This window comes from Scleropages formosus, chromosome 10 (genome assembly GCF_900964775.1).
Source record: "Scleropages formosus chromosome 10, fSclFor1.1, whole genome shotgun sequence".
Classification (NCBI taxonomy): Eukaryota; Metazoa; Chordata; class Actinopteri; order Osteoglossiformes; family Osteoglossidae; genus Scleropages; species Scleropages formosus.
In genome coordinates, this window is record NC_041815.1 from 21,304,540 (window position 1) to 21,330,658 (window position 26,119).

The 26,119-nt window shown below is 46.2% G+C and overlaps 2 protein-coding genes across 7 annotated transcripts; one reads left to right on the forward strand and one right to left on the reverse strand.

The window, feature by feature from the left end:
- Positions 1-1,744: 1,744 nt before the first annotated feature.
- fkrp (fukutin related protein) lies at positions 1,745-6,034 on the reverse strand. 3 transcript variants are annotated; one of them, XM_029255514.1, is made up of 2 exons: positions 5,998-6,034; positions 1,745-3,861 (listed from the first exon to the last, which is right to left on the reverse strand). In XM_029255514.1, exon 2 carries the CDS (start codon positions 3,415-3,417, stop codon positions 1,819-1,821), a length of 1,599 nt encoding a protein of 532 aa, XP_029111347.1. In that variant the 5' UTR covers positions 3,418-3,861; positions 5,998-6,034; the 3' UTR covers positions 1,745-1,818. The 3 variants fall into 3 exon arrangements, with proteins under 3 accessions (XP_029111347.1, XP_029111345.1, XP_029111346.1); XM_029255512.1 differs by lacking the exon at positions 5,998-6,034 and adding an exon at positions 5,327-5,397; XM_029255513.1 differs by lacking the exon at positions 5,998-6,034 and adding an exon at positions 5,293-5,366.
- On the forward strand, positions 5,473-25,186 carry strn4 (striatin, calmodulin binding protein 4). Of its 4 annotated transcripts, none has more exons than XR_003797954.1 (18): positions 5,474-6,318; positions 13,209-13,312; positions 13,471-13,547; positions 14,285-14,363; positions 14,868-15,056; positions 15,195-15,372; positions 16,203-16,359; positions 16,610-16,705; positions 16,879-16,997; positions 17,102-17,277; positions 18,180-18,227; positions 18,333-18,454; positions 19,050-19,217; positions 19,327-19,467; positions 20,913-21,011; positions 21,275-21,361; positions 21,683-23,187; positions 23,306-25,186. XR_003797954.1 is itself a non-coding variant. In XM_029255511.1 (17 exons), exons 1-17 carry the CDS (start codon positions 5,956-5,958, stop codon positions 21,850-21,852), a joined length of 2,325 nt encoding a protein of 774 aa, XP_029111344.1. In that variant the 5' UTR covers positions 5,473-5,955; the 3' UTR covers positions 21,853-25,186. The 4 variants fall into 4 exon arrangements, 2 of the variants coding, with proteins under 2 accessions (XP_029111344.1, XP_018603940.2); XR_003797955.1 differs by having other exon boundaries at positions 23,330-25,186; XM_029255511.1 differs by having other exon boundaries at positions 5,473-6,318; positions 16,203-16,311; positions 21,683-25,186.
- The last annotated feature ends 933 nt before the right edge of the window (positions 25,187-26,119 follow it).

Sequence of the window (26,119 nt, forward strand, 5' to 3'; positions counted from 1 at the left end):
TACAGAACTGCAAAGGGCTACACTTGATTGTGACCTGTCAAGAACAGGATGTGTATTTCCTGTCTGCAGATCAAGTAATTTGGTGTAAAATACGGTTTGCTGTTAAAGCAAATGTGTGTATAAAGCACTGTGTGTGATGTACTGAAAGCATAAGAAACAGTTTGTCACATGTAGTATTTACACATGAACAGAACTTCAATGCGACTGTTGGATTCTGTGTCTCCTGCCACCTGTTGGTCATCTTGGCGAATTACAGGGAGTGGCGGGAGCCTAATGAATTTTTACTATGTTAATTACATTGGCTTTTTACTGCTCATACTTAAGTTTACATTTTGTATGCAATCAGAATCACTATCATGTCACAGCACAGTTCAGCAACAAATAATGTACGTCTCCAGCTAACACTAATATCTTTAACGCTGAATAAACACATTTGGACCAGAACTGATTGTCAAATAAAAGGAAGTACTTTCTTTATTGTGAGAGTTTCAGGCATAAAATGAAAACATAAAAAACTGCAAAAAAAAAAAAAAAAAAAAAAAAAAAAAAAAAAGAGCAATTTCACAACTTTTTACACCCAGTTGCTTAAACAGTCTACATCTGACAATGAGAAGGCAACACTTTGAAGAAACAGGATCATGTGTACTTTAGAGGAATGACAGGGTCACATCAGCTAATACTAGATACTGAGGTACCTGGACATGCTGCTAAAACACGAACCAGTGCTAGAGGATCAAAACTTTCTATTCAAGTGTCACTGCCTGCACAACATGTGGCAAAGTGTCCTACAATAACTGGGTGCTGATCTAATGTGGAAAATGTACATCTCATACCATGATGTATGAGTTAAGATTGTGCAACATCTCAAAAAAGTGAAACCGTGCAAAGTAAAGTAAAATAACACCCATATACACAGATCAGCTATATTTATTGTTCTCAGTGCTAAGTGAGGTTCAGCATTCGTTATTCTATTGCAGTACTGCTTGTCAAGTGCAGGGTCTGGAGCCTATCCCAGAAATGCATGGTGCGAAAGAGGGAACACCCTGGACAGGACCCCAGTCCATCACAGGGCAATTGCACAAACTCGTACACTACAAATAATCTAGAGTGACCAATTCGCCCGAAACACACGTCTTCGGACTGTGGGAGGACATGCAAACTCCACACAAACTGAGTGGGATCTGAACCCATGTCCGAACGCACGGCCTTTGAGCTGTGAGACACCAGCGCCACCCGCTGTGCAAACCATGCCGCCCACTTTGTGCTTTCAGTGCAATGCACACAGGTTTTCAGAGAACATCACTTCTGCAGGATCCAAAGACCCACAGCTACAAGATATATAATTTAGTAAGTGTTCAGCTGCACTTTTCCAATTACCACACTTCTCCCTGTCTGACCTTCCAGTCCCCATACATGCCCTTTGGGAACGGCGACGGACAAACGAAGGGAGGGAGACAGACGGCCGACCGCTCGCAATCTCCAGTCAGTTTGAAAGCGATGGAGTGTTGGAGGAGGGGGGATTTGTAGAACTTCCTGATGTTGTGCAACACCTCACGATCGGCGCTTCTGCTCGTCTACAGTTTTCGCTCTGTGCTCTTTGAAGGCACGCGCACCTGTGACACTTCTCAGGACGAAGTGTCTCCTCGAGGCTGAAGAGGTTCCAGCACTGAAGTCAGCGAGCAAACTGTCCGCTATGGGAACTGCACAGAGGGGTGCTCCTAAACGACACACACACACACACACACACACACACACACACAGTATGGCACAAATTACTGACGACACCCTGCTCCCTCGACTCTGTTGGCACGGGAAAAGTTACAGTCGACTTCTGTCCAGTTTCTTCCTCGTCGGGTTGGGGTACTGAGGGTTCTCGATGACACCCTCGCCAAATTTGAGCTCCAAGAAGGCGCGGTGATTGTTGGGTCCGTAGGCAGTGATCCCTGCAAACTGCATGGGCACCAGGGGCTGCAGGAAGTGCTCGGGGAACTCCATGTCCTGCTTGTGCTCTGTCCACGTATCCTTAGTCATGACGCCGTTTCGGGGGTAGAAGGGCCACAGGTCCACGTGCAGGTGGTTGGTCTCGCTGTACTGCACCCGGTAGAAGTCGCCCTCCACCGCGCGTTCCCACACGTAGCCGTTGGCGTCCACCAGGGAGCCGGTGTCCAGGCTCTTCAGGTAGTCGCAGTTGGGCACGTCCTCCAGGTAGATGCCCAGGTCCACGTCGTAATCCCACGGGATGATGTCCTGGTGGCGGGCTGCACCCAGCAGTGAGCCGCCCTCCAGCCAGTAGCGCACCCCTGAACTCTCGAGGATGCCGATGACATACTTGGCTGTCTCACGGAGGGCGCGCAGACAGCACGGTGGGGTCCAGCGCTCCAGGTAGAGGTACTCGGGGGTGTCATCCTTCACCGTCCCAAAGCAGCGAGGTGTCTCCTTGCCACAGCCGAACCACTGCTCCTTGCCGTCGGGCTGGAGGACTCGCTTGATGCCAAAGTCACGCATGAGGCGACTGGTGGCGTCCCGTATCCGGGTCTCTGTCTTCCACTGGTTGTGGGCGGAGCTAAAAAGGGGGCGGTGACTAGCAGCAAAGCAGGGCCCTTCGAGCAGCTTGACCTTCCAGCCCCGGAGGGAGGTCTGGATGAAGAGGGATGTCAGCAGGGGGCGTGCCAGCGGGGTGGACAGGTTGAAGAGGTCTTCGGTTCGGATCAGCACCACCGCATCCCCACGCAGGGCGGTGCACACGCTGCCGCTGCTGCCCGAGGCGGCGGTGGTGTACGTGGCCGTCCACTCCCTCAGGCTGACCCGGAGGTGGAGGCACTGGGCTGCCGAGCGAGCCAACACCGGCGCTGCCACCAGCCGCACGGGCCCGCCCCCTTCGCCCTCCAGCTCCCGGATGAGTCGCTCCAGCTGCCGACCGTGCTCCAGCTCCACTCCATCCGGCACCAACAGAACGTACTCTGTCTGCACGTGAAACTCGGGCCGGTGGGCTTGCGGGGGTTGCTCCGGACTGGGCGCCAGCACCAGGAGTCGGGCTCCTTCGGGCAGCGACAGGGGTGGGTAAGGCGGGTTGTCGGCAACCGCCAGGAAGGGGATCTCGGGCCGCTGCTGCAGGAAAGAACGGGCCACGTCACCCACGTAGTTCTCAAAGTCCTCAAACTCCCGCACCACCACTGTGATCCGAGGGCTGCGGCTGCCGCTGCCTCCTCCTGTCCCCGCTCCGATGGCCCCGTCCCCAGCCAGCCCCCCGGCAGCCCCGAGCCCCGAGATGGGGAGGGCAGCTTTTTTGGGATAGGCCTTCCCTGAATCCCGGCGCTTCTCCATCATCTGCTGCTGGGCCCGGGACACATAGTAGAGAATGAGAAGGTTCAGCGCTATAGCTCCAGTGAGCAGGCCCTGGCAGAAACTGATGCGCATCGTACGTCCTGCTTGTCAACACCAGATGTGAGCGAATCTAAAAATGTGCATAAAGCCAATGCTCGCCCGGACAGAGATGATCCCACTTTAAGTGGTGCGCAAATGGATTCCCTGAGCTGAATCCAGAGCAGAAGGCAGCTGAAGTGTACTGTCAAGCCGCAGAGCGTGTACTCGGCAAGGTGCGGCAGCAGCAGCTCGGCCTCTCAGGCTGGTCCATTCTGCCCAGCTACGAACCCCTTTGTCCTGGAAATCACCAGTTGCAGTGGAAAGTTTGAGTCCCCTTTTCTACTCTGCAGGCGGAAGACACTGTAGCTGCATTTTTTTTTGCTCAGCCGCTCATTAGGACGACCAAAGTTTCGGACATCTTCAGCATCTTCAGCACCCTTTGCCTGTTCTTTGTAATGCTGTCATTACTGAAGGTGTTTCTGTCAACAGCTGGAACATCTGTAACACAGAAAGAGATCAGAAAGTCGCACAAAAAAAGTGATCTGAGACTTGTCCAACAACCCATTTTACCCGTCATCCTGCCAGTTGCACAGTACTGGAACCCTCTCAGTCTCTATCAGAGAGGCTCTCTAGTATTTAGAATTTCTTTACATCATACATTATGAGGTTTAAGGTTCTGTACATGGTGCCAGCATAAAGCAGGTAGTTTAATAAGCTGGTGCCTTTGTCGAAACAAACAAAACCTTCGCTGTGTAAAGTTTACCGAAGGTTTAAAAACTTCCCTTCAAAGGCGAGGACACTGTTCTTATGGCAGCACTACAGCTGCGCTGCATTTCTCCAGTAACAGAGACGTCACACCGACACCACAGTAACTAATAAGGATGCAACACTTACAGCTGAACACTGCCTGATTTTTATTGCATTACATTGTATTATCTGTTTAATTTTCTATTTTTATACTTAAGTGTTGTGTTTTATATTGTTGTCTAAAGAACTCAGGGAGTAAGAATATAATTTCATTATATTGCACAGCAGTACAATGACAATAAAATCTTCAATTCAATTAGCACATGTTTTTTTTTTCCAAAGCGACTTACAACAAACATTATGTAGTGTACTAGCCCGCACATCTTATTCCCCATGGTGACTTACACTGCTAGATACACTACTTACACTGGGTCAGTCATCCATACATCAGTGGAACACACACACTATGGGGGAACCTGAACAGCGCATCTTTGGACTGTGGGAGGAAACCAGAGCACCCAGAGGAAACCCACACAGAGGGAGAACATGCAAACTCCACACAGACTGAACGGGGATCGAACCCACGTCCTTTCGCACCACAGAGGCACAGAGAGACAGACACACGGACACTTCCCTGTATGTCCAATAAAATATGAACTGACGCACAACAACGAATTAACACACCTGACTAACATTTGAGCGGAGAGAAAAAAAAAAAGATTATTTTTGCTGACTGTCGGCTGGTTTCGCAAATATGAGTTAATTTTGCATCCCAAAGCTCTTTATCTCATCGGTAAATTATGAAAAAAACGTGTTTAACACGACGATTAGTCTAGACACACCGACCGAGTTGATTAGAAATCAGATGCGCTGAATCTTTCACCTATTGAATTTCTTCCATTTCAGTGAGGAAATCGTGCTGTAACAATTACATTCGGTTCACCCACGTGCATGCATGCAATTATATTGTATCTTTGACAAAAAAGAATAGATAGCACGATGATGATGATGATACTCACATTGTGCTCTACATATGTAAACGGACTAATAAATATAAATCAATGGACACGGTGACGTTACGCCGGTGCGGCTCAGTCTAACACTGTAACAGCCCGCATCGCATGCATTGCAAGCAAGGGCAGGACACGACACACGTCCGACCGGCGAAAAGAGCACATTTACCACGAACAAAAGCGCTAGGCCAAGATTCACGTACGTTAGAGCAGAAAACCGGGAAACGCTTTCCTTGCAAATCCCGTGTTTTTAATTTTTCTTTCGCCTCTAAAGGTACATTTCGCGAACTGCACCCTACGCCTCTTTGCTTCGGAAATGAGGAAAGCGGTGGGATCACTATATGGCAGGAAGTTGCCGCCCTGGTAACCGCTGCTAACGCCGTTCTACTTTTGCCATGTGTATCACTATCTTGCAGCCTTCCTGTGCGCGTGAGATCACAATGTGGCAGGAAGCTGCCGCCCTGGCTACCGCTGGTAACGCCGTTATGTACAGTATTTACAATACCAATTCTGCTCGCAAGGATCACTATTTTCCAGCCATCCCGAATCCAGTGAGATCACAATGTGGCAGGAAGCTACCGCCCTGGTCGTCGCTCCTATCACAGTCTTCCTTCGCTGGAGCGACTCCGCTCGTCGGGGATCACTATTATGCAGTGATCCTCGTTCCTTATGACTCCCTGCGTTTCTCTTTCGCGACAGAGTGGGTGAGGGAGAGGAAGAAAGGGAGCGAATCCGCGCTGGCATTCCGGGGAAAAAAAGGGGGCTTCTCCTGCCGTTATTCTCCTGCTATCCTACCGCCTTGTCCCGGGCGACTGCTCGACTTAGCGACGTAATGGAGGCGGAAAGGTCTGGCGGAGGAGCGGGCGCCACGAACCCGAGCTCCGGCGGAGGAGGAGGAGGGAGCGGCGTGGGGCGCAACCCCAACGGGCCCAAAGCTGTTCCGGGGCCGGCAGCGGCGGCGGCTGCGGCTGCCGCAGCGGCAGCGGCTGCTCCTCCTCCTCCATTGGCGGCGGCAGCGGCGGCGGCGGCGGCGGCGACGACAGGGGGCGCGGCGGGGGGCTCATCCCAAGTGCGGGAGCCGCAGGACGGCGAGGCGGGCCTGTCTCTGCCCGGCATCCTGCACTTCATCCAGTACGAGTGGAGCCGCTTCCAGGCCGAAAAATACCGGTGGGAAGCGGAGCGGGACGAACTGCGGGTAATACGGCATGATGGCATAATATAATAATGGGGCCCGGGTCGCTCGCCGCCGCCGCCGGCGGCTCTTCTTCGTAGTCTTGGTCTTTCTCCCTCCTCCCTGTCTCTCTCTGTCGTTTCCCACTGTGTGTGTGTGTGAGTGAGTGACAGAGAGAGAGAGCGCGATACAAGGACGGAACCCTAACTCTTCATTTAAAATTTAACCGCTCAGTGCTCCCGTGTCAGTGTTATTTTACAGCTAGTAGTTGCGGTGCTAAGGCTTAAGGTAATTGTGAAGTAGTAGACTAGTCTGTCACAGTCAGTTACATCGGTGCTACATTGTCTGTCACACTCTGTGGACAAGTCCGTGTGATGATGATGATGATGGTGTGGAGACAACTGTGGTTAGAGTTACTGCCTTCCAAAGGTCACGGGTTCGAGCCCCACCTCTGGCTGTACCTGCTCTAGTACCCCTTGAGTTACAAGACAAGGTACTTACCCTCTTGTCGCAGTAAAATTACCCAGCTGTATGGGTGAGTAATTGTAAGTGGCTCAACATAGATTGTAAGCTGGTTTGGAGAAAAGCATCAGCTAAATGGGAAAAAATGTAAATGTTAGCGCAGCACTGTTACACTGATGCAGTGTTGCTGTTACACTGTTACAGTGTTGGATGTTGCGCACACTGTTTCTGGGTGAAGTGTGGACAATTGTGTATGAACACCAGGAACTGCAGTCCAGCAGTATTTTCTGTGGTCCAGTTGTGTGTCTGTTCTGTATGACAGATGCATATTAAAACTATTAGTCCTGAAGGAAAGTGTGTGAGGCTACGTTCACACACGTGACACGGTAGGGGCGGAATTCACTGGAATAAATAGACGGCACTGTGGGACAAGTGTGAAAGTGTGCTAGTAGAAGGTGTACTCGCAATTAGAAAGGGGTTCAGAGTGACAGTGGGACGACTTCCAAAGCTGTGTGTGTGTGTGTGTGTGTGTGTGTGTGTGTGTGTGTACTGTAAGGTGTGTGTACAGTCTGACCCCAATAGAGGTCATTGTAGCTGCCCAGGTGAACATTTACTTGTCAGATCTCTAACTTGTTCCACTCTGTTTACCTGAATGTCCAACAGACAGGAGCTTAAATGGACGTACTCTCTTCTCTCACATGTTCCTGTTATACTCTTGTGGTTCAAGTTACAGCCTGAAGGTTGCTGGTTCAAGTCCTGAGAGCCTCTACTACCGTTATTAATTCCTCACTTTGAAGTATTTATTCAGAGTGACCTACAATATTTGACCCATTTAAACAGCAACATCTTACTGGAGCGGTTTGGATTAAGAACCTTGATCAAGGGTACTAGATCAGGAGTGAGGAGTGGGATTTGAACTGACAACCTTGAGGTTACAAGGCCGGCGGTACTGTTGCACACTTCTGGGTGCTTGACCTAAACTGGTCGTGTGAAAGGTACCGCTGTGTAAATCAGCGCAGTTGTAAGGTGACGTAGGTAGGGCTTTCTGGGCCGAAAGCCCGTGATCTCATTATCTACTGGTTTTGAGAGACACCTAGATTAGTTTGTGTCATATTTCAGCTCGAGTCCCATTTGTAACTGGCAGCGAATCCAGCACGCTAGAGAAACAGGGCTGACGTATCCATTAAAGCCATGTCTGTGCTTTTTGCTGTTGCTGGACACTTGAATCAGCGTGTGTACAAATGATCACCTCTCCTTGCTGGGCCTTTAGGTGGCAGAGCAGTTATGCCAGAAGTATTAATAATATTGTGTGTATTATTAATATTGCTGTAAAATGTAACAATTTGCCTAATTTTGAACCCTTGTCTTCAATATATCTTTTCAAAAAAAATCTTTGTAGTCTTTAATAAAAATTAGAACAAAATAATAAATGCTTAGTTCTTACAATAAGAGCAACACTTGGAGTAATCTTGCAGTAAAATATTTAGTTCTCTCGACAAGTTTGGATTAAATCATTGAACCAGCCATGTACGCACATCGACAGGCTCGGAGAATAAGAAAACAGCAGCAGACCCCGATACTCTTTTTAAATTCGGTTTGATAGTTGCCCTAATTTAGCAACATCCCTATTTCCCTAGACTGTTGTGGTTTAAATTGCGAACGTTTATTCATACACACAGTTAACCAGTTATGTGTCAGATGGTGGATTTCACTTGTCCACACAACAGGGACACAACTCTCTGATTTAAACCTCATAATTTTGGTTGTTGAGTGTAACAGGTCAGGGGTCATGGCACAGTTCCCCCCCCACCCCTGAAATAGACGAATAAGAATGTGTGGTGGGATGACTAGTGTCTCAGAAGGCCCCAGTGGACCTCCACGCTGTCTCCGTCCTGGACTTACAGCTTGTAGGTTTCCTGCTCAAATCCCAGGGTGGCTTGTGGGGTTGGAGCCTTGGTGGAGATATTTGTCCAGTGAAAATAGTCCACTGTATAAATGTTTAAATCATTGAACTCCACAAAAGAGTCAAGTATCGTTCCACTGTAGCTCTGTGCTAACATTTATCATGTAAAAAAAATTCACTTGAGTAAAAGTGACAGCTTACAAAAATAATTTTTAACATACATATCGTAATGCACGTTGGACACGGTCACTAACTTGAATGCCATAAATGATTTCTCCTTCCCCATACAAAAGGGGAGAACTGGTATGAAAGCTGCTTTTTCTTTCTTTCTTTTAAATGAGACTGACTTTAAAGAAGCATTTGTTTTGTCAGAATATCCACACAAGGTTTATTCAAGTTTCAAGTTCATTGTCATAGATACATGTATCATGAAAATCTTCCTGAATGCTTCTCCACAGACTATGAGCAAGGACAATAGGAATACTGCACAAACAAAACAATGACGAACAAAACAGTGTCAATGATAGTCGATAACAATAACAGCAGTGACAGCAATAACAAATAATGGTAACAGTCAGAGAACTCGGAACGAGAGAATGAGAATGCTTGAAGTGACATTAAAGTGAAGTGAAATGAATTCTCCGGGTTTATTATGCGTACGGAACCACTGTCCTCCGAAAACAGAGCGTGCGCAGCTCCCGCAAAACCCTTTCCCACAAAGAGAAGATCTGTGTCCCAGAAAAGTCCCCTGCTCTACATGCTCTAGGAGTGCGGGTCTTGGGGGAATCGATGGTGCGTGCCACAGTCTGGATGAGTGTCCTTGACCTTGTTGTAGTGGAGAGAGAGCGAAGGAGCGACTGTTCGAACCTGCTGTCGCTCGACCCCGGCTGACCGGAGGAGGTGCCAAGACGACCACTCGGGGGGCCAGATGCGCTCTTTGATTATCAGGGCGGGGAAGATCAAGCAAAGTCAGAGTGGAAGACAGAACACAGGGACTTCATGGAAGGGAGCGCGGGTACACAAGGGGCTTTTCGGGGCTTCGCTACGTGTCCCACGTACAGCCTGTGTGAACATGAGCTGTTAAAGGTTGTACGATGGTTCCCCCTGTACTAATTTGCTTCTGAAAAACTGGGTGCTTAAATAATATATTCTATTAGTAATTACACTTTGTTCCAACCCCATCCCAAGTACACCCCAAAATCACCCTAAATGATGCTTAATATAGGTAAAAAGTTGTTCCATTTCATTATAATGATGTCATCATCATTACAAATAATGATGTCATAGAGCAGACTTATTGCGATCGTGCGCTGGCTGGAGGAAGTCAAAAGCAGTGGCATTAGATGGGTGGTGGGGCTGACAGTCAACAGTCTGGATTGAATTTTAGTTTTTGAGGAAATGTTTTTATTTTGTTATTTTAAATTAGTTTTAATGTCACTTGAAGTTAATAATAAAGAATAGTTTTTTTTTTTTTTTTTTTTTTTTAAATTTTATTTTATTTTAGCTGTACCCTAGTTTGGTTACACTGTTGAAACACAAATATATCAAAGGCTCTCTGTAATATTAAGGCATTATTGACTTTTGAGTAAAAGTAACAAAACTGCCAGTGCCAATAGTGTTTGTTAGTCAAGGAGACAATGTAATTGGTTGCTTAGTAGTTTTTGTAAATGGCCAATTGATGCAGCTGGGTGTTAAGTACCTAGTTTAACGTGGTACATGAGCAGCTGTGAGGAGGCCTTACCCTGCCATCCCTCTGGTTACATGTTCATGTCCTGAACTGCTGCGCTACCACTCTCTTATTTACAGTGTGTTACTTGAAGAATTAGCAGCACGCTTAAAAGGCACTGCAGTGAACCAGTGCTCCAGAGGTCATACTTTGAAAGCAATTGATTGGAGATAATTTGGGTTGCGTGACACGTTTTGTTTTATTACTTGGGGTGGGGGGTGTTTGCTGCGCTGTCACTGAAACAGCGTGTACCGTGGTACAGCAGCACGGACCCTTGGCTGAAGAAGGCAGGGTATCATGGGTGGAATAGGAGCGTGGGATGTGGCCCGCACGTTCGCCGCAGAAGTGCGAGTGGAGGACATGGGCACTGAGCGCAAGTTTATGCTTGTTCCCAAATTCCCACAATTCCTCGACGTGAAAAAACATCAATGAGAATTCCAGTCCTCCTACTCCTGCCTCGCTCCTAGATGACTTTTTCGGAGGGTTACCTGCTCATTCGACCTGTGTTCCTTCGCAAATATACGGCTCTTTCAGGCACTGTGCTCTTGTGTATCTTAACGCACCCACGGAAATTATTTTGCCTGGCCCTTTCCTGATCGCCTTACCTTTGTTACTGTCGATGTGGTATAATTTTGGGGGAGCTGCCCTTTTTTTATTGAGCCCGATGGCTCAAAGTTTCACATTCTCTTCAGTCAGATTTGTGCAAACTGATGCAGTGCAGCTCAGGTGTGTGAGATAGATATTTTCCAGTTTATTTTTAAATTCTATTTCATTTCAACAGATGTCAAACTGGAGATTAGGGCCACCTTAATTCACTCCTCTTCCACAGTGTTCACCTCTTCTGTATGGTGTTTGAGTGTTGGTGATCAATAATAATATGACTATTAGTACACATGATTGCAGGATGAACTGGTCAGCAATATGCTGAACAGCAATTTGTGGAGTGAAGGTAATTTTATTTTTAATGATTTAAAATTAGTTTTAATTTAAAGTAGCTTGAAGTTAATAAAAAAGGTTAGGGTTATGTATTGCTATATTACCTTTTTTTTTTTTTTTTAACACAACCTAACATAAATAAATTGAGTATTATCTGTTTTATTAATGTTTTATTGATTGTTAATTAGCAGTAAAAGTGGCCTCGGAGCTGCGAACGGAATTTCGGGTCCCAACTGCATTCATGAGGTGAAGAGCCAGTTTACTTCCCCTTCTGAGACGTGAACCTTCTCCCTTCTGGATTTATGCCCGCCCCACACACAGAGAACACATGGGGGCTGTGCGTGACGCCACTATGCTCTGCCACCCTCTGGCGTTGAGAGCGCTCTTCTCCGCAGACACACTTCTCCAGGAGCTTCCCGGTGCCGCTCGGGACAGCCTGCTCTGCTCTCTGTCTTTCCTCCGGCTCAGCGCCTCATTGCTTTGTCGTTAGGCCTTCGCGGAGCTCTTGATTAAATTTTGGCCCCAAGCCGACAAATCTTGAATGTCCTGAAACTGTATGGGAGATTTTGTTTGCGCTGGAAAAGAGAACAGGCGTCCACGTTAGCAGTTAGCAAACATCTTTATCTGCTCTGTGGCTGTAGTCCTGATTGTCTTTTGTGTTTCGCTCCAGTTTGTGTAATTAATCATATTCTGTTTAATAGTTCCTGAACACCTTTCCATTGACTCGGTAGCAAATTCAGCATTAATTTACATTTTTTGTATTTATGAGCACAGATGAAGTGTGAACCCACACTAACACACTTGTGACAGTTAAGTAAGCGGGATACCATCACGCACGGTGTCTGCAGAACCTCAAGGCAAAACCCTAAGCAGCAACAGGCTTATTCAGTCTCTACTGTTGTCCTTTCTAGTCTTATGATGATTTTTGAGTTGTTTGGCTGCGACCGAAGAGATCGGTCATCGCCGGAGAGGTCTGTGCACGTTGAGATGGCGCTGCGAGGTACAGTTTGAGCTAGATTACGCCTAGAAGGTCTCGGAATTAAATAACACTTACAGTTGGGATCCTCCAGTAAAATGTCACTAGTCCAGGACCGGGGTTAATCTGTCTCTGGAGAAAAAGCCATTTATGTACTGTCTGGGTAAGGCAGAGCACTGAGCTTCAGATTTTGAAACCTGTGATATACCTGCCTGGCTTTATTGAGGTATTTTTGTGTGCATCGGATACTTTGTGCGTGTGCAGGGAAGCAGAGCTGGCCTTCTGCACAACTCTGCAGCGATGGGCAAGGCGCTGACGGAAGGGGACGCGAGAGGAGAAATCTAAATGGACTGGGAAGCAATCGCCTCGGGCAGTTGTGCCGTCCTTGTGGGAGGAGGTGTGGGGAATGGGGGTGGCAGAGCTGGAGAGCAAAGAAGACATGGAGAGAAATTCTCCTAACAAATGTCTGAGCAGCTGAGGGCAAGTGCAGAGTTCCTGTGCGGCTGCCGCACTCGGGGAGACCAATACGTGGAAATTGATCTGTGGTCCAATAGAAGGCAGTGAGACATAAACCCACGTCAAGAGCTGTGTTAATGCGGAAATGTGAAGTTTTACATCGTAAGGTAAAAAACAGCATCACTGTAGGCGTTTATTCGGGTTATTCTCAGGCACCGTGTCTTCCTGTCTCTTCTGGAGCAGTTCCCAGAGCTGTAGGACACCTGCGGTTCGCATTGCTTTCACTCTCCTCTCTGCTTTATCCCATATACATGTGTTCCCTTGTTCTAAGTAAGTTGTCTTGGAAGCAGCAGTCAGGTGAGTCTAGTAACATGTCATAAAAATGATAGTTTTGACAGCCCGTATGTTATTGTTGTGGGTTCTCAACGTGTTGTGTGTCTTCACGGTGTCTCCAGGCTCAGGTGGCCTTCCTGCAGGGCGAGCGCAAGGGCCAGGAGAACATGAAGCAGGACCTGGTGAGGAGGATCAAGATGCTGGAGTATGCACTCAAGCAGGAGAGGTATGAGAAGAGGGGTAGTGAGAGAAATGTGGGAGGGTCAAGGTGACAACAGGTGGAGCCCAAGGCAGAATGTGGAGGCAGGGCTTGTTGAGTAGGGTGGGGTTTAGTGACCATGTATGACTGATCACCTTTCTAGCTGTTGATGTGCTTTTCCTCAGGGCCAAGCATCAGAAGCTTAAGGCTGGTAATGAGCAGAACCCTGGAGAGAAGAAAACAGAGACTGAGTCAGAAAAAGGTGAGGAATCACCTACTGGGGAGGCCATGTGCTCTTGCATGTAAACCAGGATGTTGTGAGTCAGTTGTAAAGGAGGCCAAACATTGATCACATTTACAATTATTCATTTAGCAGACGCTTTTCTCCAAAGCGACATACAAGTGAGAGTAAACAAAAGTGCATTTCACCACAGATGAAGAGAGACAGACATGCGATTGCTGAAGCACAGTTATTTTTGAGTTGCTGCACATAGAATTGATGGGAGTTGTTAGGAAATTAATGTCTCTTTCAGAGAGTGTGGATACAGAATATGCTGGTGTTGACACTCACAAAGGTTGCAGGTTCAAATCCCACCTACTGCTGTAGTGCCTTTGAGAATGGTAATTGCCGTAAATTACTCCAGTGAAAATACCCAGCCGAATAAATGCGTAAATCAGTGTAAGCAGCTTAACATTGGTAAGTTGCTTTGTAGAAAAGTTGACTTTTCTACAACATGGGTGCGCTGCGACATGTAACCCCTTCCTCAGCTTTGATATGGCAACTTCTACTCAGCTGGAATAGTAGTAGAAGTGCCAGTTTTTAAAAAAAAAAAAAAGGGGGAAGATCTCCCCCCCAACTCTTGTCCCTGTGCCCTTGACCTTTGCCTCTCTGTGGCACACTTTGCAGCAGCACCCCTTGCCGATGTGTCCAGATCTGCCTGAGATGTGCCGTTGCTCTCTGTTGCATCACATCGTTTTGCATTTGACTGTTTCTCGCAGTCTCCAACGGGCCGGCAGAGACAGACACAGAGCCAGGCAATCAGATGTCCTGGAAGGAGGGTCGTCAGCTTCTGCGCAAGTACGACCACCTTTCGAAAGTCCTCACGGGTGGCCTAGACACAGGGGTTCTTTGGGCCTCATCTTGGGGCCTTTGCTGTGATACAGTTCTTCTGCTGTCTTTAAATCGCTGATCACCCCAGGCACTGAAAGGAAGACATGTTATTAAGCGTTAGTAAAAATCCGTTTGACACAGTGTGTAAGGACTTCGATTGAAAAACTTCAGATACTGAGTCTGGAGACCTCTGACCTTTTATATTTTCAATTATATGAATTTAAAAGTTAAGTTGTATGATTCTTTTGCAACACGTGCAGCCTTCCACTAACAGAGCTCCAACCTTTTATTTGCAGTATAGTGAATTTGTACCATTATATTACATATGAGGTTTATAGTGTGTGCAAGTGTGTGTATAATGTATGTAGAATATGCAGTCATATGTAGTGTCTCATTCAAATGAGAATATAAAGTATCTGTACCCTTCAGTTGTGAAATGTGTGTGAAAGGTGATGCTCCACCCAACTACAGGTATTTGGAAGAAGTGGGCTACTCGGACACCATTCTGGACATGCGCTCCAAGCGTGTGCGGTCCCTGCTGGGTCGCAGCAGCCCCGAAGCCAACGGGCCACCACCGGCAGAGCCCCCTCCAGAGCCAGAGCCGGAGCCACGTGGGGGGGAGTCCCTGCTGGTCCGCCAGATCGAGGAGCAGATCAAGAGGTGGGAGAGGATGAGCAAAGTCAAACATCTAAATGAACGTATATCTTTTGAAGTATGTTCTGGCTCTGTAATTGTGGAAATGTTAGGGGTAAAAACCTGTGTGTGTGCACGTGCATGTCTGCCTGGCCGCCTTTCCAGGAACGCTGGGAAAGAGAGCTCCAAGGAGCGTGCGGGCGGCTCTCTGCTAGACAAGCTGCCCTTCCTACACGGCTGCGAGGATGAGGATGAGGAGGACAGCGACGAAGAGGACGACTTCCAGGGCGTCGCCACCGACTGCATCGACGGGCCTCGCAAGAGCAAGAAGGCGCGCGTCAAGGTCTGTGAATTCATTTCACTTCACTTCAGTGTCACTTCAAGGTCGCTTCCGCTGAGATGGAAGCCCATCCCGTATGCCTGATGTCCGTAAAGAGACTTGTCGTGTCACTTGTGTGTCTCACCTGGAAGTAGCTGTGACTTAGCAACCTGTGTCAAAGGCCACACAGCTATTGAGCGCTTAGTTGAGTGCACAGCGAGGACGGCGTTGGATGCGCTCACACTCTTAGTGTGTCTGTTTTACTGTTTGCTTTCAGGTGGAGTGTTAACACTTTCCTGTTGCAAGGATGCCCTGCTGAAAGTATAGTAGTTTTGTAAATAGTGTGACATTGTAGGGAGGGCAGCGCTATGGTGAAGGACACACAGAAGGACCTTGCTGTTGTACTCTTGAGAAAGGTAGATAGCCTGAAATACCCTAGTAAAAATACCCAGCTCTATTAATAGGTATGGTTTTTGCTCTGAGGTCTCACTTAAATTTTGATTATAATAGGGTGACAGTTGGTAGTGTAGTGGTTGGAGTTACTGCCTTTGGACCCAAAGGTCGCAGGTTTGATTCCCCACCTCCAGCTGTAGTATCTTTGAGCAAGGTGCTTACCCTAAATTGCTCCAGTAAAATTACCCAGCTGTATAAATAGGTAAGTGTAAGCTTGTGATAATTATAACCTCAACATTGTAAGTTGCTTTGAAAAGTGCCAGCTAAATGGATGAATGTAATAGTGGAAAGAGTTTTTCCATTATGAAATAGTACTGTAAAAAAAAAAAAAAAAGTAATTGTTTGGATGTTCTTTAGTGTGGTGGGATGAATGCATTTTATGTTGTTTTGTGTGTGTGCAGCTTGGGGCTGAACCCATGACAGCAGATCTGGACCCTGAGGATGAAGAGGACGAAGATGACTCGGAGGATGCCCTGAGCGAGTTTGACTTCCTTGGCTCAGGAGAGGAGGGTGAGGGGGCTGGAGAGGCACGCATCTCGGGGGATGGCCGAGAGCTAGGTCTGTTGTGATTAATACCGAAACTAATACCCCTTCCTTATCTGTTTGTATGTTTATTACGTTTCGATTTGAGGCTCTCTTCTGTTAGATGCGTTTTCTTTTGTGTGTATTTAGTCTTCTGGCATCTTGCCTTTCTGTCTGTATTTCCTCTCTTTGTCCATATGGCTGTCCATATGTCTGTTTTCCTCTGTTGGCCTGTGTGTCCTCGGGCTGCAGCGCTGATATGTTTGTCCTTTTTTTAACGGAACAGAGAACCGCAGGAACAAGCTGCAGGGCATGATGTCGGATTTCCCGGCCAAACCCTCCCCACCCCCCTCCGTCCCGGGACAGTCTCGCGTCAGTGAAGGTATGACTCCATTCGCCCGTTTGTTCACATGAAATGCTTCTGTGACCTTATTTTATCAGCACATGTCTTTGGAGTCCAGACTGAGTAAAATCCAAATTAGAATGTAGAATTTTATTTGCGTGCTGTATAACAATGACTGACTCGTTCGTTGTTCTATTTCACTTCGCCTTTAGGGGGAGCTCTGGGCTTCTCTTCAGACGTCTTCATCTTGGACACTGTTGGGGGCGGTGACATGAACTTGGGCGAGCTTGCTGACCTTACTGTTGCCAATGACAACGACCTCACCATTGATGTGAGTGTGACTTCCCTTACCATTATACCATGGTACAAATGGAGGTACTAGCTGGCAGTTTGTACGTGCGCTTGTCCTTGCCTTACTTTTGCGCATGTCTGTAGCTGCAGGACAACCGGGAGGAGTTCAAGAAGACGTGGAACCCACGCTTCACACTGCGCAGCCACTTTGATGCCATCCGTGCACTGACCTTTCACCCAAGTCAGGCTGTTCTGTTGACAGCCTCTGAGGACGGAACACTGAAGCTCTGGAACCTCAACAAGGCCATGCACTCAAAAAAGTATATAGTTTACCTACATGGATATGTGTGTACATGTCACAGGCTATAGTTTGTGTGTATGTGTTTACTTGTACATCTATACATGTTTGCATTAATATAAAATTAATATTAGTTCCATGATTTCTCAAAGTCACAGTCAATAAAAGCGTCCCACGATTGGTCCCTTCGATGCTGCTTAGGTTCTGTAAAAGTCTAGAATATAGCCATGTACCTGTAATAAGTAAAACCATACTTCAGACTTAACACACACACTTTCTGAACCGCTTGTCCCATACGGGGTCACGGGGAACTGGAGCCTAACCCGGCAATACAGGGTATAAGGCTGGAGGGGGAGAGACACACTCAGGATGGGACGCCAGTCCGTCGCAAGGCACCCCAAGTGGGACTTGAACCCCAGACCCACTGGAGAGCAGGACCCGGTCAAACCCACTGCGCTACCACACCCCCCCAGACTTTTAATTTAATTTAATAAAAATGTTAAGTTAAATTAAAACTGTTTTAAAATGGCTGAAAATAGAAATGTAAGCACAGTTGAGACTGGAGGGCTCACAACTTATTTTGTTCATAACTTGAGAGTCAGTTTTAGTCCTAAGTCAAAAACCAACGAAAGCTTAATGCAGACATCTCGTTAATGATTTTGTGGGTTATGTTCCGTTTTAAAAAAAAAAAAAATCTTTGGGATACATTAAAATTAGAAATAACTAAAATGACTGAAAATATGTTGTTGCCACAAACTCCTATTCAGTGTCAATTCATCTTGCAAACACTTGCAGTTTTCCTCAACTTGTTATGGATAACCAATGTTCACAAACACCAAACGAGCTGTAAATATAAGAAGCCAGCGTACAACTTGAGGAAGGCATTTTAATTTTTCATTAAAAATTACCCTGTATTTTCCGCAGAAATGCTGCACTGGATGTTGAGCCCATCTACACCTTCAGAGCCCACAGGTAAGTTCCCCCATCGCCCACTGTCTTTCCCTCTCCAAACTGGATTTGGAGCTATGACTGGATCATTGAGCTGCATATTCACCGGTCCCTGCTGTCTGCTTACAGTGGGGCCGTGCTATCACTGGCCATGGGACAGGACGGGGAATCGTGCTACAGCGGTGGTCTGGATGGGACTGTCCGTGGCTGGAAGATCCCTGACCTCAACGTTGACCCTTACGACAATTATGGTTAGTTTGAACACTATTTGTTCATCCCACAAAGACAATGCATTGTCCTGGTTGTTGCAATGTCCGTAAAGTACTTTGAGGTATAAACTTTGCCTCTTGCCACCTACAGTTGTTAATTTGTTGTTTTAACTCATGTTTTCATCTAGAGAGTTCAGAATTGTACCCATTTATACAGCAGGGTAATTAACTGGAGTAATCCAGGCTGTGTACCTTTCTGAACAAAACTACAGCAGTAGTAGGGAGTGGGGCTTCAGCCAACAGCTTTCAGGGTACAAGTCTGTATCCTTAGTCACTGTACTGGATTCTACCATGGATTTCATATATTATTCCTGTACGGACATTAAAGCACACAGCACAGCGCGTCTCTGTTGTGTCAGTACATGAAAATCGTAGCGAGGCTGGTGCTCACACCCTGAAAACAAACAAGTACTTGGCAAATCAGTGTTTTTCGGGGCTGTTCCTACCACTAGGTGGCACGTTTGCCCAGTGAAAGTGGACCCATGAAGGTGCTGCCAGCGAGGGAAACGGACACGTTCGGGAATTTTCCAAGTGATGCTTTTTTTTTAAATGTTTATTTTGTTGAAACTTTTTATAGATCCGGGGATTGAAAGCAGTTTGTTGGCGGGACATGAGGATGCTGTCTGGGACCTGACGTACTCCGCCATTTGCCAGCGGCTGGCGTCCTGCTCAGCTGATGGAACGGTGCGCATCTGGGACCCCCAGAGCTCCACCCCCTGCCTCTCTGTTTTCAACAAGGAGAAGGGTGAGCCTCTCTTAGTGTGTGTGCGTGTGCGTGTTTTTCTGAGGTTCATTCTGGGCTCCCTTTGATTCATACTGCTCGTCACCAGTCTGACTCCTCTTCACTTTCCCAGAGCATGGGATCCCGACCTCAGTGGCCTTTGTGAACTCGGACCCCTCCCAGGTGGTGGTGTCCTTCGACCGGGGCGAGACGCTGCTGTACGACCTCAACACGGAACAGAGCATTGTGGCTCTGGAGAGTCAGACCAAGGAGGGTCAGTATGAGAGTCTATGGTTTGGTATCCCTTAGGAGTGTAGGGTTTAGCATCACCATCCATATGAGCATTAATGTTACGTTAATATATTTATCTGACAGCTTCCTCCCAGGCTGCTTACCACGTTAAGGTTGTATACTAAACTGCTTACAATTATTTGTCCATTTGTGTAGATGGAAAATTTGAACTGTACCAGTTCAGGGTGAGTACCTTGCTCAAACCAGCTACAGTGGATTATGGTAATTTGAACCCAGGTCCTTCTGATTGCAAGTTGATGTCTCTAACTACGATGCTACATAAAGCCCTTAACTGAAGTTTACACCAAAACAGTATTGGAAAGAGCAGCTTTCTTAGATGATTCCTTTTCCAGCGTGACTTACAGAACTTCACCCATTTCAGCAGCAGGGTATTTCACTGACACAAAGGACGGAGAGTGTCTTTCTCAGAGGGACTACAGCTGTAGATGAGAGAGGGGCTTGAACTGACAACCATCAAGCCATCTAGTCCATTCCCTTTACTGTTGGGCTACCAGTTACACTACTTTGACACATTAAAGACAGACCTGAAAATGGTTGTTTGCTGTTGAACCCTTAAGAGAGGTACTTTTTAAGTTGAATTGTTTTAGTAAAAAAAATATCCAGCTTTATACGCTATGACTTACTTATCAGAAAAACTCCAGTAGCGGGGCAGTACTTTTGTATAGTGGCCACTGAGCAGGCTTTTGGATGGATATTACTCATTCAGACGATACGTGTAACTTGTTCAAGCGTAAATTACAAGATTTAGCTCACATTTAGTCATGGTATTAAGCATACGTGACTGTAAGCAGTTTGTCTTTATTGTACCTGATTGGACCGAGGAACCGAGGAATTGGACCAAGGTAAAGGATGCTCGGGCATTGGATGTTTTATATTCTGCAGTTGTCCCCCTCAGGAGGTGGTCCAGGAAGGGTTCTTCTGTGACGTGGATGGTGTTTGGTGGCTTTAATAACTTCTAAGAAGCTATTTTTTGATGTCAGTGTCTTGTGCTGAGTTCTGCAAGAAAAGAGATTGGAGCATTAAACCCAAAAGATATAGTCTAGGTGACTAAACGAGGGTAGAAAACATATGAAATATATTAACGAAAATTTGTCAACACTTCAGTATTAAATCTGAGTGAAAATTTTTTAAATTTTTTTTTTATTAAATTGTAGTGCTGTAACTGTCAGATGCTTCACATATTTAGCATTGCTAAATATAAATGTATATAACAGAGCACAGGAATATCCAGCCTCCCCTTGTTTTCGCTGTGCCTGGGGTATAATGCAGCGTTGCGTTAAAGTGCAACAGAATTGTGGGAAGCCCTCACAAAGTTATTTTTACAAACACCATCACTACGCCTTAGAACATGTTGCCTCGGTCTGTCGGAATCAGTGCTCATCATTTGCTGTTTGTCGCCCCCCGCAGGTAGCGAGTTGATCAACCGCGTTGCGAGCCACCCGTCTCAGCCCATCTCCGTCACGGCCCATGAGAACCGCACCATACGCTTCCTGGACAACAAGAGTGGTCAGTGAGCGGCTCACACCCTCAGTAACCTCAGTAAACTCTGACCCACCTGTACACTTTGTCTGACCACACCTTTGCCCCCCCACATTTTGAAACACATGACACCTTCAGACAGCGCACAAAAAAGCAGGCAGTCTCAGTGGTACAATCACATCTCCATCAAACATAAAATAGAATTCACTGGTTGGACACTGAACAAGGATGTACTGTTTGTGGTAACTGGTGATAAAAGCTGATTGACTGTACTCCCTCTGTTTCCACAGGAAAGGTGCTTCACTCCATGGTGGCTCACCTGGATGCGGTAACCTGCCTGACCACCGACCCCAAAGGCACTTACCTCATTTCCGGCAGTAAGTGCCACGCCATCTTGTTCTTAATGTCGCTTCGTCTCCCACTTGCCACGCTACCCCCATTCGGAAGCCATAACCCCAGATGTGGTCCTAGCTAGAGTGTTATGTTTAATATTCGTACTGAAGAAATTATGTTTTTCTCCAAAGCAAGTTTCTGGATATGTTTTGCGATTCAATCACATTAAATGCTTTGCTCAGAGGTATAGCAGAGTGCTTCCTTGTACAGAATCACCTCCTGTAGTTTACATGTTCTAAAATTAAATGAAGAGTGAGACAAACACATGCTTTCCTGTAACACTGTTTGTTTGCTTCCCACCACAGGCCACGACTGCTCGGTGCGGCTGTGGACGTTGGATAGCCGGACTTGCGTGCAGGAGATCACGGCTCACAGGAAGAAGCACGATGAGGCGATCCACGACGTGGCCTTCCACCCGTCGCAGCCTTTCATCGCGAGCGCCGGCGCGGACGCCCTCGCCAAGATCTTTGTCTGAAAACCGGGCTTTAGTCTGCTGTTCATTGCCCAAACTCTGTATTCACACTACTAACAAACTCTCTCCCTCTCTGACACACACAGACACACATACTATAACACAGACATGTTGGGGTGGGAGTGCACGAGGTGTTCTATACCCTCATGTGCTCTCCCTCCCAACCTCAAGATCAGTGGTTTGTATTCTGATATCAAGTTTGCTTTTATAACCGCTAGTGTTACTGCTCTTTTTATCAGTAAGGTTTCCTCTACACTACGAAATGCATTTTCAGTTCTTTCGACGTTTGGGGTGTTTGAATGACGTGTGTGTCCTGCCTGCTCGTTACTGACAAACGGTGACCTTAGGGAGGGTCGAACAGGAGGCGAGGGCTTATCACAAAAAGTATGAGAGTCGACCTATTCAGCTTGGCGCTCCGGTCAAGGCTTGCTTTCGTAAAACAAAATGTTGAAACCACTTGGTGCAATTGATGGTAAATATGGTCCATGTATATTACAAATGTATGCATTTTAACATATCCATGACAATTAAGGCAATTGCTGAAAGTAGCACATTTCACTTTTTGAGACAGCTCACAGCTGAAAGTCTTCTTAGCCGATGCCTTGAAATGAGTATCTGTCTTTAAATTCTCCATCAAGGGAAAGCCTGAATGTTTTTGCCAAGTATTATGGTCCCATTATTTCAAGCAAATTATTTGTGCGATTTAATAGAGGAAATTCTTTTGTTTTTATGTTTATGGCCAAAAAAATATAAAATAGAAATAGGATAACATTTTGTGCTATGGATGAAAAATGGTGCCAAATCTGCGCCAATAGAGAAGGGTCATCGATTTTTTTGGGAGGGTTGATGGGAGGCAGGTGTTGTGTATGTGGAGGAATGTTCCCCTCACACCTACACACATCAGTAAACTGTCCTTTAGAGGCATATCTTCGAACCTCCAGCCTTTAGCCCTCCAACTCCTTAGTGTTTACTGCTGGTCAATATTCCAGGATGGTGGTCGGCTCGATGCACCAGGTGTGTTGTCATTATTGCGTGTGTTTGTGACATTATCAGTTTTGCTACAATGTCGAGTCAGTAAAGGGAAATGATGGTAGGATGGTAAATGGGCCAGAAAGCAAGATGGACGTGTGTGCGTTGTGTGTTTGGTGTGTGTGTGTAATGTAATCTCCTACTGTCTGATCTGTATATAGCGTGTTCTCGGTTAATCTTGGTGCTAAAATCATGTCTGAATCAGGGACCTGTTGGGGTGCAAACGGTGTTTTCCTTTCATATAGGACCTGCAGTCCGCTTGGCTCGAACTGTGGCAGAAATCAGTCTACAGCCACCAGGGATGTTGGTGTGAGTTCGTGCCCAGATACAGGCAATCCAAAACTAACATTAGGAAAGGCTTATTGCTTAAAATACAAGTTTTTATTGGATTTTTTATTTTTTTTTTTCCTCCCCCCCCCCTTTGTAGAAAACTTTTCCTTTGTTTCATCAGGAAAGTTCTCGAATTCTTCTTGTGGATGTGTAGCTGTCCTGCGTCAAAGGCTGTACAGTTCTTCACTGGTGTATTCGGGCACCCAGGGCCTTCTGACTGACAAAAGCTGCTTCCTTGAAAAACAGAAAATGCCACCACATGGTTGGCCCACTAACATTATTTGTAATAAACATGCATGAACAGAACTGTAAATATGAAGTATGGTATGAGACGGGGGGCTCTTTAGGGCAGTCCAGTGGAACGTCATGGTCGTTCTCATGCTACAGGTCCCGCTGCTGCTCCAGCCTCTCTGCCTTCACAGCATATCAGAGCTGATGGACGCGACACTCAAGTCACACATCGGAAGTATCGCGACACAAGTTGCTGTAATACGGCGGGAGTCTGAATCTGATCACAACACTAGAGTGGTTGCGTTATGAATGGGAAGCACTACAGGGATCGCTACAGAAGTAAAACCTTAAAAATGTGTAAAAGTCCAAGAGCGGTTGTCTTGTCGGTCAATGGCTCGCCGCTTCTGGATCTCAGTAAAACGCTCCTGAGTGAAACACTGGTTGAGTGGACAATACCATGCTGAGTGTTTGACCTCTAACATTCGACTTAGTCCACTGTGGGACTGATGGGGCAGTCGGAGGTCCTGACAGTCATGGCTCTGATTTGTGTTTTTTTTTTTTTTTTTTTTTCTTTCTTTCTTTCTTTCCGAGTGGAAGGGAAAATCCTGCTGGTGGCTCTTACGGTTGTGGAAACCCATTAAAATGCAGCCATGAGACTGTCGCGGTGGCACGGCAGGGCGGTCCGGGTCGGTAACCGTCCCTGTGGGCCTCCTCCCTCCCTGCCAAATTCACGGAAAGGAAGAGGTCTCGCATGCAGACTGGCTCATTACTGGGGCCGCTGGAGCAGCCGCATGGGACAGAGTCGGCACTGAGGTCACTTTTTTCCCCTATTGGGCTTTATGCTCCCATTCGAATGTGACACAGCTCATTTGTTACAGTTCAGTGTAAACCACCTTTTCTCCTGTACAGTTAAACATTTAGGATGCCCCCCTTAGCATTTACTTCATGGGCTCAGCAGGAGGAAGAGTTTACAGTATCTCTCTCCAGATTCATCTAATTTATATACAATTTTGTTAGTTTTTAATTGTAAAGGCCTTGATGGTTTTCCACAAGTTGTTGAGCGTGCTGTTTTTTTTTTTTTCTTTTTCTTTTTTTTTGTGCATCTCTTTTCTGCACGTTTGTATCCTGCTGTTGAACCCTCAACACCTTTCTGTCATCGGCCTTCTTTTCAAATCGGCATCCAGATGCAATATTCAACATAACCAAGATTAGACAAATCAATATAAATTGACAGGTGGCAAAAAAAAAGATATCATGTTGTAAATGTCCGATCATTTCCTTTTTTCAGTTATTTTTCTTTCCTTTATTATTGTTATTAATATTATGATTAAGATGTAATAATGCTGTAGTACCTTCAGTGTATTTCGAGTGTATCATTCTTTTTAAGTAGGCTTAGAACTTGCTTGTGAATGATAAATTGCAATGTAAAACTTTCGAAAATGAGAAAAACGGGATAACGCAACAGACTACGAAAGTAACAGTCCAAGGCCAAGGTAAAAGGGCTCTTGTTTCTTTGTGTTTTATTATTTTTTTAATAGCAACTTATCACTGTGTGATATTTTGTACATCATATTAAGCTGTATTCATACGATTTCCTGTAACCACAAGGGACAAGAGGCCTGTTCTTTATTTATTTGTCTTTTCTTTAGGCTTTTTGTAATGCAGTCAGGCTTGTATCAGATTATATATTTTCCTTTTACTCTTTGATTTTTGTTTACTTAGCGGGTCTTATATGTTGTTAAGGAAAAGCTTCATAATGTAAAACAATAAAGATTTTGTACATAGAATGTTAATTGCTTGAGTTTTTATTTAAATCTGGAATCCTTTAAAGTGAATTATATTAATGTAACGTGTACTTATTTACCCATCTATCCAATATCAACAACTGCTTGTTCAGTGCAGGGTCCTGGTGGTCCACACACTATCCTGCAAGCACTGGGCATGAGACTAGGTACACCCTGGACAGGATGCCATGAAGTGTATCATCACAAGGCAATCATACACAGACACACACTAACAAAGGGCTGTTTAGAGTCACTAATTCACCTGAAACCAAACCCATCATATGGTGGAATGAGAGGAGAGTGAAAAAGAGTGCCAGTGGCTGTGGGCTGCGTGAACACAAAATCCATACACACTTTGGAAGAGAAAAAAAAAAAAATCCAAGCAGGTGTCTCATTTGTGACAATGAAATTGAAAGTGTTGTTTTTTTTTTTTTTTTTTTTTTTTCTGTGCTCTGCTGTCATGTCACATGTTTCGCTGGAGTGGGACGTAGATCCATCAACGGTCGTGCTTGACGCATTAATGTTATTACAAGGTAAGGAAAACACGCTGTCTGAAGCTGCTTGTCCCAGGTGGGGTCGCGGCAAGCTGGAGCCTAACCCGGCAACCCAGGGCGCAAGCCTGGAGGGGGAGGGGACGTACCCAGGATTGGATCCCAGTCCGTTGCAAGGCACCCCAAGCAGGTCTCGAACCCCAAACCCACCAGAGTGCAGGCACAACCCAAACCTGCTGTGCCACCGCACCCCCATGTAAGACAAAATGAACGTGGATAAAGTTTTTTTTCTTCAACGAATTACCAAGAAAATGTCGGATTGCCCCTTCTGAATGACGCTGCGTCTCTGTACAGCAGGTCGCCTTTCGGTAGCAGATAAGCACCGAAGAACTAGGTTTTTAATTT